The 14821-nt window shown below is 42.2% G+C and overlaps 1 protein-coding gene across 2 annotated transcripts in view; it reads right to left on the bottom strand.

The window, feature by feature from the left end:
* Positions 1 to 14821, bottom strand: part of LOC140185840 (pleckstrin homology domain-containing family G member 4B-like) — a 211770-nt gene that overhangs the window by 84737 nt on the left and 112212 nt on the right. For both annotated transcript variants that reach the window (XM_072239629.1, XM_072239619.1), the window contains exons 4-5: positions 5391 to 5471; positions 1334 to 1457 (exon numbers count right to left, since the gene is read on the bottom strand). In XM_072239629.1, coding sequence (XP_072095730.1) covers positions 1334 to 1457; positions 5391 to 5471 — 205 coding nt within the window. The remainder of the gene's footprint in view (positions 1 to 1333; positions 1458 to 5390; positions 5472 to 14821) is intronic.

The following is a 14821-nucleotide window of genomic DNA, read 5'->3' on the forward strand; positions in this document are numbered from 1 at the left end:
ATCAAACACTTACACTCAGTGGTCACTTTATTAGATGCCTCCTACCTACCTACCTACATATCAATCTATCTATCTATCTATCTATCTATCTATCTCTCTAGCTAGGTACCTACTGTATCTAATAAAGTGGCCAATAAGTGTATGCTCATGGTATTCTGCCTCTGCAGCCCATCCACTGCAAGGTTTAATGTGTTGTGTGTTGAGATAATCTTCTCCACACCACTGTGGTAACTCATGATTAACTAAGTTGCTGTCAGCTTCCTGTCACCTTGAACCAGTCCGGCCATTCTATTCACAAACATGAGAAAAACTTCAGATGCTGGAAATCCAAAGCAACACACACAAAATGCTGGAGGAAATCAGCAGGCCAGGCAGCATCTATGGAGAAAAGTAAACAGTCAACATTTCAATCCGAAACCCCTTCCTTCCAATCCTGATGAAGGGTCTCAGCCCAAGACATCAACTGTTTACTCTTTACACTTATTTCTCTGTGTCCCTGTATTTTATTCTCTTACAAAGATCTATCAACTCTCCTTTGATCCATTTGCTGCTTACTACACTAAGCGGAAAGTTATGGCTCCAGGTCAACTTACAAGCACGCCTTAGGATGTAGCAGGAGGGGGAAGCCCTGATGGAGAGGGGGAGAATGTGCAAAGACTGCATTGTGAGTACTCATAGTCAGGCTCAAACCCCTGTCCCTGCAGTGGTGGACAGCAGCACTACCTGCTGCACCACAGTGCCGCCCACTACGTTGCAAGATAACCTCGCTTTTTTGACCCTCACATGTGCAGGGAATTTGCCAAGTTCTAGGTCAATTTCACAAGTGATACCAGGCATCAGCTTTGAGTTTTTCATCAGTGCCTCAACAAGATTTCAACTCCATCTGATCCTCTCTATCTATTTCCAGCATAGTCTTGACAGATCTGATTGGGGTTGGATTTTGCTGGTTGGTCAGTACCTTGGCACTGTCATAACCAGCTGTAGCTTCTACACTGTTAACTGCATCAATCGATCAAATGTTGACGCCACAGCCAAGAAAGCTTGCTTGTGCCTGTACTTCTTCAGGAGTCTAAAGAAATATTTCATGTCCATGCCTTGGCCTGAAACATCCACTGTACTCTTTGCACCACACTTTATTCTGCACTCTTGTTATTTTTCCCGTGTTCTACCTCAATGCCCTGTTGTAATGAATATATCTGTATGACATCATGTAAGACATGTTTTTCACATCGGCACATCTTAGAATAATAAGCCAGTTTACCAACTTAAAAGTGAAAATCAAAGTTTGAAATGTTTTCCAGTAATGAAGTAATATTAACAAGAAAGATCTCACCTGGGAATGTTGGAGAGGTACAGTAGGAGCCTGGCGAGGTCATTGCTGTTACATGACTGCCCATGCAAGAGGCTATTGTCAGTGCAGATTTGTAACACGGCTCTCCCTGCCTTATCTCTGTTTCCTAGAAAAATTAGAAAAGAACATTCAGTTCTGCAGCCATACAGCTTGCTTATTAACTCGTTCTGACTCTTGCTGAAAATCATAGATGTGTATCTGGCAATGCATGGATCACAAGGCCTAAGTGAGAGACTTACTCCTCTTCTGCAGTGTGCACAGAGGAGGAAAAGCCTTCAGGCATGAGGAAAGTACACACCTTGCTGAATGAGCACCCTGACCACATTCATTGCACAGACACCCAGCTTGGTGGGTTTGCCCTTGAATGACCAAGCTTCCCGAACCAGTTAGCAAGGCTCTGCATGGTGCCCAGCCTGGCCTTGTAGAAGGGCTGGAGAAACAGGTAAGAAAACACTGGACAGGTAGCAAGGCCAGGCTCATACGTTGTCATTTATGAAAACTGTCCAACTTCCAGGATGCCTTCAACAACCACCCTTAAACAGAGTAATGTAACAAATATCTAGGTCTTTCTGTTCCAGAGTCCTCTCCAGTATTGTACCATACATTTCATTGTTGCCTTTCTTCATCTGCCCTAGCAAATTTTACTATTCTGTGTTAATTATCAACTGCTGTGTATCTGCTCATTCTACAACCCAGTTATACTTCAAATCAACAACTCTCCCTTTCACTGCTCAATGCACTGCCAAGCTTCGAGTCACCCACACTTCCCAGAGATTTGGCACACACACACACACACACAATCCTGTAAATCAAAATGGCAGTGATTGCCATGGAAAATCTGCAAGAAATTACTAACTGCCAGTCTAACCGAAAAGTCAACACAAATCCCTAATTTTTGTCCAATTCCGCCTCCATGCCACCAAAAACCCTTTCACTCAAATACCTTCAACTTTTCCAACCTACCTTCCATTGTCAAACTTCTTTTAAAAGTCTGCAGAAAGGGACCCCCTGTTATTTCTCTGGTCAGTCAGCCACGACTTTCCTTAAATATATCGGTACTATCTCTCCTTTATTGGATCAGACATCTCCAATCAGCTATGAGTACTTACTCTCATCATCCTATTGATCTTGAATTGCCCAAAATAATCAGGTTAACCTTAACATTTTTTACAGGACCATTACTTTTGCTATTCTTCAGTGTTCTAATGCAACTTTAACCCTATCTCTTTCAGGCCCATATATACGTCCCCAACCCTGCCCTTAGCCATAATCCTAACGTCCAAGGGCCCACACACTCAAACTAACCCTTCTGCACCCCGACTAACCCTGGCCACACACCCTAGAAATCAGCTGACTAGTGCAAGGAGGAGGAGGATCCAATAAAGGCAAGTGTTAGACCTGGTTAATGAAGGCGTGCTGCAGATCAAAGTGGCAGGGTTATGTGACGTTGAATCTTGAGTGACGAGATCAGGAAACACAAGAGAGTTGATTTTCCCACTGTTCGCATGATCTCAACCCAACCCATGGGAGGGGACAGGTGGAAGAGGTAAAGGGCTGAAGAAAGGAGATGGTTGGTCACTCTCTTGTCAGAAGAGGTTGACTTGGTTTTTTTTTGGTATGAGCTTTATTTGAGAGTTTTCAGGTCCTGTCCCCCACACCTACAGATTGCTTCATCATTTGAGGAGCTGAGTAGTGAGTAATCCCCAGATGCTCCTACGATGATGTCAAGCTGCCTGCTGAAACACGTGGCGATGATTGGGCTGAACACACCCTTCAGACGATCCTAGGGTGCTGAGACTGAAGTAAATAGCCATCCAAACCACAACCACCTTACCTGGTGCTGGGTATGACTCCATTGTGCTCTGTCCCTTGCCTTTAGTTTCTGCACCATCTCCATACTGACTTCAGTTTTGTTTGGGACCTCTCTCAGCTCAAAACTGGAATTCTGTAATCTGGCATTGTGGTGGTAGGGCAGAAATGTGGGGCTTGGCGAACTCCAACCTGAGCATCACCAAGCAGATGGTGTAATGTGATCCCATTGGTTCAAAATGGAGGGAAATGAGGGCGGGGGGTGAGAATAGGAAGGTACAGACCAATCCACTGACATCCCTTTTTCTCAAAACACCGGAATCAGGCACTGATGGAAATGAATATCTTAATAAGAGTCGACTGAATCAACAAGGCTTTATGTAGGGATTGAATTTCTGACAAATCTATTTTTTGGGAGGTGATATTGGTAAATCAGAGAGCAGTGGCTATCATTTATCTTGACTTTTCAAACGACGTATGATAAATTCCACATAAGGTATGTCAGAATATAAGAACTCAATGTACAGAAGGTATCATATTAGCATGAATAGAACATTGGTTAAAGGACAAGATGGATTGCTTTCAGGTTGGCAGACTACTGGGGTATTAGCCCTGAAGCCACAGTTAAAATGAATAACAAAAGAGAAAAGACAGAGTGTTGCAAACAATACAAAACTGTGTAGGAAGCTCAGCTATGAAGAGAATGTAAAGTGTCTTCCAGTTAATTGCGTGGGCAAGAAAGTGGGAAATGTGGTAATATTCATTTTAGTAGAATGGAATCATAGGGCGATACAGCATAGATACAGGCCCTTCGGCCCTACCAATCCATGCTTCCCTGGATTAGTCAATGTTTAGCCAACCTTGGTCAGGCTTACCATAATCAGAACGCAGGAACTCCCAGTTTTGCCATCCTTAGCATAGTCTGATTAGAGATAGTCAGAATGGCTTTGTGAAGGGTAGGTCATGCCTCAAGACCCAGATGGACTTTTTTGAGGAAGTGACAAAACAAGTTAATGAAGGTAGAGAAATGGATGTGGTGTATATGGATTTTAGTAAGTTGTTTGATAAGGTTCCCCTTGGTAGGCTCATTCATGAAGTCAGGAGGCATGGATCCAGGAAAAATGGGCTGTGTGGATCCAGAACTGGCTTGCCCTAGAAGGCAAAGGATGGTAATAGATGGAGTGTATTCTACCTGGATGACAGTGACTAGTTTGTGTCCTATAGGGATCTGTTCTGGCACCCCCTGTTATTTGCGACTTTTATAAATGACTTGGATGAGGAAGTAGAAGGACGGGTTAGTAAGTTTGCAGAAGACACACAGGTTGGTGAAGTTATACTGTAGATAGAGTAGAAGATAGTTGTAGGGTTCAACGGGACACTGATAAGATGCAGAGCTGGAGTTCAGTCCAGAGGCATGTGAAGTGATACACCTTGGAAGGCTGTAAATGAAGAGTCTAGGGTTAATGGCAGGATTCTTAGCAGTGCGGATTAATGGAGGAATCTTGGGATCCGCATCCATAGATTCCTCAAAGTTGCCACATGTTGATAGGGTGGTTAAAAAGGCATATTTTGTGTTGGACCATGAGTCGGGGATTGAGTTCAAGAGCGACAAGGTAATGTTGCAACTTTATAAAGCTCTGGTTATATCACAGTTAGAGTATTGAGTTCAGTTCCGATCACTTCATTATGGGAAGAATTTAGAAGATTTAGAGAGGGTGCAGAGGAGATTGACCATGATGCTGCATGAATTAAAGAACATTTGCTATGAGAATAGGTGGAGCAAACTAGGGCTTTTCTCTTTGAAGTAGACATCCAGAGTCCTTTCCAGGGTGGAAATGGCGAATTCAAGGGGGCATAATATTAAAGTGATTGAAGGAAAATATAGGGGGATGTCAGAGTTAAGTTTTTTTGCAAAGAGTTGTGGGTGCATGGAATGTGCGGCCAGGGGTAGTGATAGAGGCAGATACATTAGGGACATTAAAGAGACTCTGAGATACGCACATGGATGGTAAAAAAAGAGGACAATGTGGGAGGTAAGTTGATCTTGCACTAGGTTAAAAGGTTGTCACAACATTGGGTTAAAGGGCCTGTATGTGCTATACTGTTCTATGCTATAAATCTGCATCTTTCACAGAAAACAATGTCTCCAATTTATCATTACGCTGTTATTCATTTAAAGGTACCCTGTGTATGTCATTGTTTTTAGCTTAATGCTAATAACTGAGATTACCTGGTAAAAAAGCAACGCCTGAGTGCAGCAAATCACTGTTCAAGTCCACAGCTTGTGTAGGAAACCTCTTCTGGGTCCGTTCTGTAAAAGAAAGGTCACTGGTTAGTAGCTGATGAGGTTTCCTCGGCTTTTTCTCTCTGTGCCAGGGAAGCTTTTGACTGTGTCACTGAAATTTTTCAGAGAAAATAAATGTGAAGTGGTTACTCCATCAGGATTGGATTCAACTGCAGTGGCAAACTAATTCCCTGAAGAACGATAACGCAGGAAAAAATATTATCTTCCACACGGCATGCTATCAATTTCATTAACTAAATACAGGATCAGAATCGAGTTTATTATCACTGACATACATTAGAAATGTGTTGTGGGCACAGCAGTGGAATGGGTGAGCAGTTTCAAACTCCTGGGTGGCAACATCTCAGAAGATTTATCCTGGATCCAACATACTGATGCAATTACAAGAAAAGCATACCAGTGGCTATATTTCATATGGAGTTTGAGGAGATTTGGTATGTCACTAAGAGACCCCAGCAAATTTCTACAGATGCTCTGTGGACAACATTCTAACTGGCTACATCACTGTCTGGTATGCATGAGCCACTGCACAAGACTGGAAAAAGATGTAGAGGGTTATATTCAGCCAGCTTCATCAAGGGCACTAGCCTCCCCACCATAGAGGACATCTTCAAAAGGCAATGCCTTGAAAAGGTGGCACCCATCATTAAAGACCCCCACACCCCTGCTTTCTTCTCATTAGTACCATCAAGGAAGATGTACAGTAGTCTGAAGACACACTTTTAATATTTTAGGAACAGCTCCTTTCTCTCTACTATCAGACTCCCAAATGGTCAATGAGCTCATGAAAACTTTCTCACTATTTTTGCTCTCTTTTTCCCCCAAAATATATATACACACAGTGGATTCCAGTCAACTGGGACACATTGGGAACAATACAGTATGGCCCAGCAGCTGTCCCAATTAGCCGAAGCTTCAAAGTTTCAAGGGAGAAGTTAAAAAGATATAAGAAAGGAAAACTACTGTTTAACTGAGTAACAAATTTTGTATTCAAATGAAATACAAACTATATTAGAACACTATCAATACTGCCACAATTCTATAAAACTGCATATTGGTTCCTAATAGTTATCAAAGGAGGAATGTGTCTAGTGTGCGTTGCCATGTTCTTTTGATTAACCGTAAATGAACAAAATCAATGCAGACACCTAGTGCAGATAATAGACTGCTTTCATACAATGTTTTTAATGATTGCATCTTCTGAATCTTCATTTTCATTGTAACATTCAAAATGATTGTCGATTCTTTCAAATGTTTATAGTTCCCAAAGTTGAAGAAATGAAATTGCTTCATTTCCACTCCCACGTTTTTAGCATCTCTAAGCCTGATTGCTTGAAACCACAGTGAGCAAAATAGTTCTGAATTGTTTTACTGCTTATCTCTCATCAACTATCAGTGACAAAAATGACTGATTTTGAACACAAACACATGCAACTGATGCCATTCAAAAACTATTCGCTCTAAGAATGGTTTAGCGTATAACAGCCATGTAAGTGCATGTGACTATCACTAACTAGAAACTATTTGGCAACAGTTCCTGTCCCAATTAAGTGGCATGTAAATATAGATATTTCTTATTGTAATTTATAGTAGTTTTTATTGCTGCGGCAAAACAGCAAATTTCACAACATATGTCAGTGATAACACAAACAACAGGAATTCTGCAGATGCTGGAAATTCAAGCAACACACATAAAAGTTGCAGGCCAGGCAGCATCTCTAGGAAGAGGTGCAGTCGACGTTTCAGATGAAGGGTCTCAGCCTGAAACGTCGACTGCACCTCTTCCTAGAGATGCTGCCTGGCCTGCTGCGTTCACCAGCAACTTTTATGTGTGTTGTCAGTGATAACAAATCTGATTCTGATTGTTGCTTTGTGGCAGTAGCACAGTCCAAGGCAAAAGAATTTCTATAAGTTCCAATAATTTATAAATTAATGGCACAAAAGAATTATAGAATGGTGGTGTTGTTGAGTTCATAAATGTAATGGCAGAGAGGAAGAAGCTGTTCCTGAATCGTTAAGCGTGGGTCTTGAAGCTCCTTTACCTTCTCCCCCAAATGGTAGTAACAAAAAGAGGGCATGTCCCAAATGGTGAGATGGATGCCGATTTCTTAAATACACACTTAACACTTCCTAACATGTATTTGCCTATTGCAGGTCTCCCTGCTTACTGAGATGGTTAAAAGCACATGGCTTGGAAATTAATTAAACCCATCCAGACTGTTCCTACAGTGACAGTGAACGTCTAGGGACCAAAGGCAAGGGGCAGACTGGCTCATGTATGATGCTGCCTCTTGGCAATAGACATATTAATGTCTTCAGTAAGTGTATGGCACAGCTGTTTGGGATAAGGTATTCTGATATTCTTAGGCAGAATGTCTTAATTGGAGTGTTTTAGGGAGGGGAATGGTTGTGGAATTACTACAATGGGATGAGACCTTATCAGAATAATGTGTAACTACAGATTGGCAGGAGACTTCAATGCACAGAATCACAGGAGGCTGCAGACTCAGTCAGCTCCATCACAGGCACAATCCTCCCTATCATCAACGAAATCTTCATAAAGAAGCTGGCATTCATCACTAAGGACCCTCACTATCCAGGGACATGCTCTCTTCATGGTACTATCATCGGGGAGAAGGTACAGGAGCCTGAACACCCACACTCAATCTTTTAGGAGCAGCTTCTTCCCTTCCGCTATCAAATCTCTTAATCCACGAACACTATCTCATTATTTATCTTCAGCACCATTTATTTATTTTTGTAACATAGTAATTTTTAAGCCTTTGCTGCTACAAAGTAACAAATTTCATGATGTATACCAGTGATAATAAACAATTTTGATTCTGTAAAAGTGTAATGGAATAAGGGGTAAGCTTTCAACAGTTTCAAATACAGGTGTGGTACTACACATGACTTGAAGTCAGAGCTCCCTGATAGAGATAAGGAAATTCCCCAAGAAATTTGAATGGAGCATGTCAGCTGGGTTCTGCAAAGCAGAATACAATTTAAAAGGAACAGAGCTAAAAGAGAACATGAAAGAAGTGTGTTGATTAAAACAAAAAAAAGGTCGGTAAATAAAAGGACAGATTGGGTCAATTATTGTTCAAGCCTGAGATTTATACAGAGGTGCTGAGCACAACTGGATCATGAGTACATATTTTGTATTGGTGTCTAGGAGGAAGAGGATGCTGTCAAATTCTCAATAGAAGGAAAGATAAAAGTGATATAGGATGAAAGGACATGACAATGCAAAGACGGGCTAGAGAGTAAATATTTAGTTGAGACACAAGAGACCACAAACGTTGAAATCTGAAGCAATACACAATCAGCTGGAAGATTTCAGTGGGTCAAGCATCAGAGGGAAAAGAAACTATTGATGTTTTAGGCCAAGATCCGGCAACAGGACACCAGAAACGTTCAGTTGATGTGAACAGAAAGTATTCAATGAGCTGGACAAGAAATTTTGGGGAACTTGCCATCACCTTCTAATCCTCCAATCCTTCACCTGCTGGAAGGTGCCAAATAACTGGAACCTGAAGAGAGATCCTCATTCACAGATGTGGAAGGAAATCAATGGTAACTGCAGGCTGTTCACTTCAACATTGTGGTGGGGAAATATGAAGAGTCAATGGTCAAAGATAAAAGTGTTAGGCACTTGGAGGAGTTTCAGTTAACAGAGAAGGGCTAGGACAGATTTGTTAAAGGCAAATTATGTTTGGCTGACTCCTTGACTGATTTTGTTTGATGGTGTGTCAGAGAAGATTAATGGAAAGAATGCGGTTAATATCATCCACATGAATTTTCAGAAGCTGTTAGGCAAAGTCCCACATTAAAGACTAGTTAATAAAACTAAGGCTTTGTGGAATAAAGCCATCAGTGCTAGCATGGAGAAGTTGCCTTAGGGTCACAAAGTATTCTGCTGGAAGGTTGTTTCTTTCACACTGGAGGATGGAGACTGTGGGGCCTCCCAGAGCTCAGCGCTGGGATCGTTACCTTGTGATGCAGCTTTAGAATGGATTGGCAGAATAAAATTTCGAAACTATGGCTGACACAAGTGTTGTACACTCTGAAGAGGTTATAAACAGATTATAAGTGGACCTAGATAGACAGGGTGGCAGGTAAAACATAACACAAAGAAATACAAAGTGGTATGTGTTAGCAGGAGGCATGATGGGAGATAATGGGGCAGATCATACTGATAGCCAGCCGCTCGTTCCATGGGAGAAAGGTGGCCAACTGTATGGTGTACACCAGAATTATTTGGACTTGCCCACCTGGGCATTGTTGGGGAGAGGTGTGACACATGCTGGAGGTCAAATGCATCAAGGCTTTGCTTCATGCCTAGAATCAATAGGTGTACAAGAGGAGGATAAGGTTATGAGAGGCACAGGTAAGAGTGGAGAGCCAGCACCTTTTTCCTAAAGTAGCAATGGCCAGTACCAGAGGGCATCTGTCTAAAGTGAGTGGATTAAAGTTTGGGAGGATGCCAGAGGCAGTTTTATTACATAGAGACTGATGGATGCCTGGAATGCATTGTCAGGGATGGTGGTAGAGGCTGATACAACTGGGACATTTAAGAGACTCTTATTAGGCACACAAATGTAGGAAAAATGGAGGGTTGTGGGCTGTGTAGGAGGGAGGGGTTAGATTGATCATGGAGTAGATGGAGGGTTATGGGCTGTGTAGGAGGGAGGGGTTAGATTGATCATGGAGTAGATGGAGGGTTATGGGCTGTGTAGGAGGGAGGGGTTAGATTGATCATGGAGTAGATGGAGGGTTGTGGGCTGTGTAGGAGGGAGGGGTTAGATTGATCATGGAGTAGATGGAGGGTTATGGGCTGTGTAGGAGGGAGGGGTAGAATTACATAGGCCAGCATAACATCATGGGCTGAATTTCAAAGTTCAAAGCAAATTTATTATTGAATTATGTCTATGTTACCATACACCACTTTAGAGATTCATTTTCTTGCAGGCATTTACTGGAAAATAAAGAAATGCAGTAGTATTTATGAAAAACTATAAAATAGCAAAGACTGCCAAACATCCAAGCATCAAAAGAAAACAAAACAAGCAAATAGCAAATAAATAACACTGAGGACGAGAGTTGTAGAGTCCTTTAAAAGCAAGTTATGGTTTGCGGAATCAAATCAGCATTGAGGTGAGTGAAGTTGTCCATGCTGGTTCACAAAGCTGAAGCTGAAGTTGTAGGGTAATAACTGTTCTTGAAACTGGTGCCGTGTCGGATCTAAGACTCATGTACCTCCCGCTCAACAGTAGTAGTAAAAAAAGAGCATGATCTTGACAGTGAGGATCCTTGATGATGGATGCTGCTTTCTTGTGCCAGCACTCCATGTGAAGGTGCTCCTGGGGAGGACTTTGCCTGTGTTAGACTGGGCTTGCACTGTGCTCAGCTTTACTACAGTGTGTTCATTGTTCTACTAATTGCGAGTCCGGGGGCATTCCACAACATGTGGAGCTGACATCACTTCACATCCAGCCACATAGCTTTTTAATGTCTGATCTGGCACATCCACATAACCACAATCATTTCAATGGAGTGCGGACTTACAGAGACAAGTAAGTGAAGGTAAGTGGCGAGGTCACTTTGCATCACTTTAAATAACACTAATGTTTTAGTGAATTCAGATAGGTAGAGACAAAATGACACATTCTGAAGGGAGTGCACGCAAGTTCTTCTATCTATTGGGTGCATCTTTGGAGAAGGCAAATCATGTCAAGTAGGTGGTAAAAGAGATGAGATCCTGGGCATCAAAAACAGAAAGGTAGAAATAGAAAGAGATTATGTTGATTTTTTTTATATAAAACACAGATTTGGCCTCAACTGGAACATTGCTTTCAATTCTGGCTACCACACTAGGAAGAAATGATTGCAGAAAAGATTTATTGATTCAGTTCCAGAGAGATTCAGTCTTCTACTAGAGGAAGTTGAAGGCTTTTCCTTGAAGCAAAGAAAACTGAGAAAAAATTTGAATGAAGTGTGAAAGATTGAGACCACTTAAGGTAAAGAGAAGGGTGTTCCTCCCATAAGTGGATAGTTCAAGGATCAAATAACAAAGATTCAAAGTATTCATGAGAACAGTAAAGGGTAATATTTGTACAAGAATCTGGTTAGGGTCCTAAGGCTCCTGCAAATGGCTGTTCAGGGTTTTCAAAAAGGAATGGGTCAGACTGATGAGGAAAAAGTAATAACTTGAAGAGGTTCAAGGACAAAGCAGGGTGCAGGAATAAAATGAAATGCTTTACAAGGAGCTGACATAGAATGGTTTTCTTCTACGCTGCAATAGTTATGTGATTCATAATTCTAAACAGGAGCAGAAGCAGGCCATTCAGCCCTGCAAACTTGCTCTTCCATTCAATAAGATGTAATAGCTAATTCAATCTTTGACTTTGAACCCAAATGCCTTTACCACTGACTGCCCCGAAGAATTGGAATTGGAGCTGGATTGAGTTTAGAATTGCCACATGTACTAATTTGGCATTTGGTTCATGCTGATCAAACCACTGCATAGTGCATTGAGCTCATACAAGTGAAAACAAGAGCAGAATACAGAATACAGTGCAACAGCTACTGAGAAAGTGCAGTGCAGTAGATAATAAGGTGCAAGATCATAATGAGCTTTCAGACTTTTGTATAAGACCATAAGACCATAAGACAAAGGAGCAGAAGTCAGCCATTCGGCCCATCAAGTCTGCTCCACCATTTTATCATGAGCTGATTCATTTTCTCATTTAGTCCCATTCCCCCGCCTTCTCACCATAACCTTTGATGCCCTGGCTACTCAGATACCTATCAATCTCTGCCTTAAATACACCCAATGACTTGGCCTCCACTGCCACCCGTGGCAACAAATTCCACGGATTCACCACCCTCTGGCTAAAAAAATTTCTTTGCATCTCTGTTCTGAATGGGCGCCCTTCAATCCTTGTATCTTCCACCCAATGGGAGGAGGGAGAATAGAGAATTTCTGGGGTGATATGGAAGAGAAAATTCCAAATTATTTGCAACCTTCCAAAAGCAGAAATTCTTATTATTATTCCTAACTGGTGGAGGGGGGAAATCATTTCTTCAGAGAACATGCTCTTAATTCTAGACTTCCCTACCCTGTTAAGCCCCATCAGAATCTTAAATGTTTCCAAGAGATCATCTCATTGTTCTGAATTTATCAGCTATTCTAGTTAAGGCCCTCTCATCCCAGGAATTACTTCAAATTTAGCCAGTAATTCCTAAGGAAAAGGACAGGAGCATGAGTAGGTGACAGCAATGTGGAAACTGATAGCAGCAATGAAGAGACCTCTGAGTTCCATATGAGAGTAGGAAGCAGCATCTGGACTATGTATTGGGAAAAGGGAAAAGGCCATAGAACATGGAACACAGAACACAGAAAATCTACAGCACATTACAGGCCCTTCAGCCCATAATGTTATGCCGACCATGCAACCTACTCTAGAAACCGCCTAGGATTCCCCTACCGCAAAGCCCTCTATTTTTCTAAGCTCCATGTACCTATCTAAGAGTTTCTTAAAAGACCCTATTGTATCTGCCTCTACCACCTTCGCTGGCAGTGCAATCCACACATCCACCACTCTGTGTGGAAAAACTTACCTGACATCCCCTTGTACCTACTTCCAAGCACTTTAAAACTGTGCCCCCTCATGTTAGCCATTTCAGCCTTGGGAAAAAGCCTCTGGCTATCCACACGATCAATGCCTCTCATCATCTTATACACCTCTATCAGATCACCTTTCATCCTCCTTCACTCCAAGGAAACAAGGCCAAGTTCACTCAACCTATTCTCATAAGGTATGCTTTCTAATCCAGGCAACATCCTTGTAAATTTCCTTTGCACTCTCTCTATGGCATCCACATCCTTCCTGTAATGAGGTGACCAGAACTAAACGCAGTACTCCAAGTGAAGTCGAATTAAGGTCTCATATGGCTGTAACATTACCTCATGGCTCTTGAACTCAATCCCACGGTTGATGAAGGCCAACACACCATACGCCTTCTGAACAACACTGTCAACCTGCGCAGCAGCTTTGAGTGTCCTATGGACATGGATCCCATGACCTCACTGATCCTCTACACTGCCAGGAGTCTTAACATTAATAATATATTCTGTCTTCAAATTTGACCTACCAAAATGAACCACTTCACATTTATTGGGGTTGAACTCCATCTGCCACCCCTCAGCCCAGTTCTGCATCCTATCAATGTCCCATTGTAACCTTTGACAACCCTTCAGATTATCCACAACACCCCTAACTTTTGTATCATTAGTAAACTTATTCACCCATCCTTCTACTTCTTCATCCAGGTCATTTAGAAAGATCACAAAGAGGAGGGGTCCCAGAACAGATCCCTGCTGAATACCACTAGTCACCGTCCTCCGTGCAGAATATGAACCATGCATTCAGTTACCCTTATTTTACACTCAGTGGCATTTTATTAGGTACCTCCTGTATCTAATAGGTTCCTTAAGGATGTCACAGCCATGGAGTAATGGGGATAAGCTCCCACTAACTATTAAGTGCTTCCAATGGTGTGTTTCTCAAATAGCCTCTGACAACCATGTCCAGCTCTTGGTCTTCAGATGTGGTTTAGCTACTAAGCCCAGTGGAACTATTTCTACAAACAGGAGAAGGGGTAATGGCCAATTACCGGCACCTTCAAACCAGTCATTTTGAGCAGATAGGGCTCATCAACTTTGGTTGGCAGTTCATCAGGAAAAATACAGAGCTGGAGTCCCTAAGGCAGTCCTACCTTGAGTTCAATGCTGACCGGTAACTCCTGCGACACCGCTAGTGTCACTGAATCAATCTCTGCCATTTTTTTTGACTCAACAGCTGTGTGGAGGAGGGGGAGGGGGAGAGCCTGCTGCATGGGCAACAGCTGGCTCTCCCTATCGTATTGGCCTGGCGTGTGTATGGCAGCCAGGATGCAACATCCTGACCACTGGAGGACCTCACATTTCCTAATAATGTAGACACTCACTGGGTGTTTTCAGCTGCTCATGCCATTCACTGCAAACTCTAGAGACTGTTCTGTATGAAAATCCCAGGAGATGAGCAATTTCTGAGATACACAAAGCACTGCATCTGGCATCAACAATTACTTCATACTCAGGGTCACTTACATCACATTTGTGCCCTAATCTGATGTTTGGTGTAAACAACTGAACCTCTTGACCATGTCAGATGTTTTTATGCATTGATTAAATATTTGTGTGAATGAGCAAGTGTGCAGGTATATCTAATAAAATGGCCACTATGTGTGGTTCTCCATTCTGTCCCCACCCTGACCTCTCTGTCTGTGGACTAAAGCACTGCCCAAGCTTC

Source organism: Mobula birostris, chromosome 2, assembly GCF_030028105.1.
Source record: "Mobula birostris isolate sMobBir1 chromosome 2, sMobBir1.hap1, whole genome shotgun sequence".
Lineage (NCBI taxonomy): Eukaryota > Metazoa > Chordata > Chondrichthyes > Myliobatiformes > Myliobatidae > Mobula > Mobula birostris.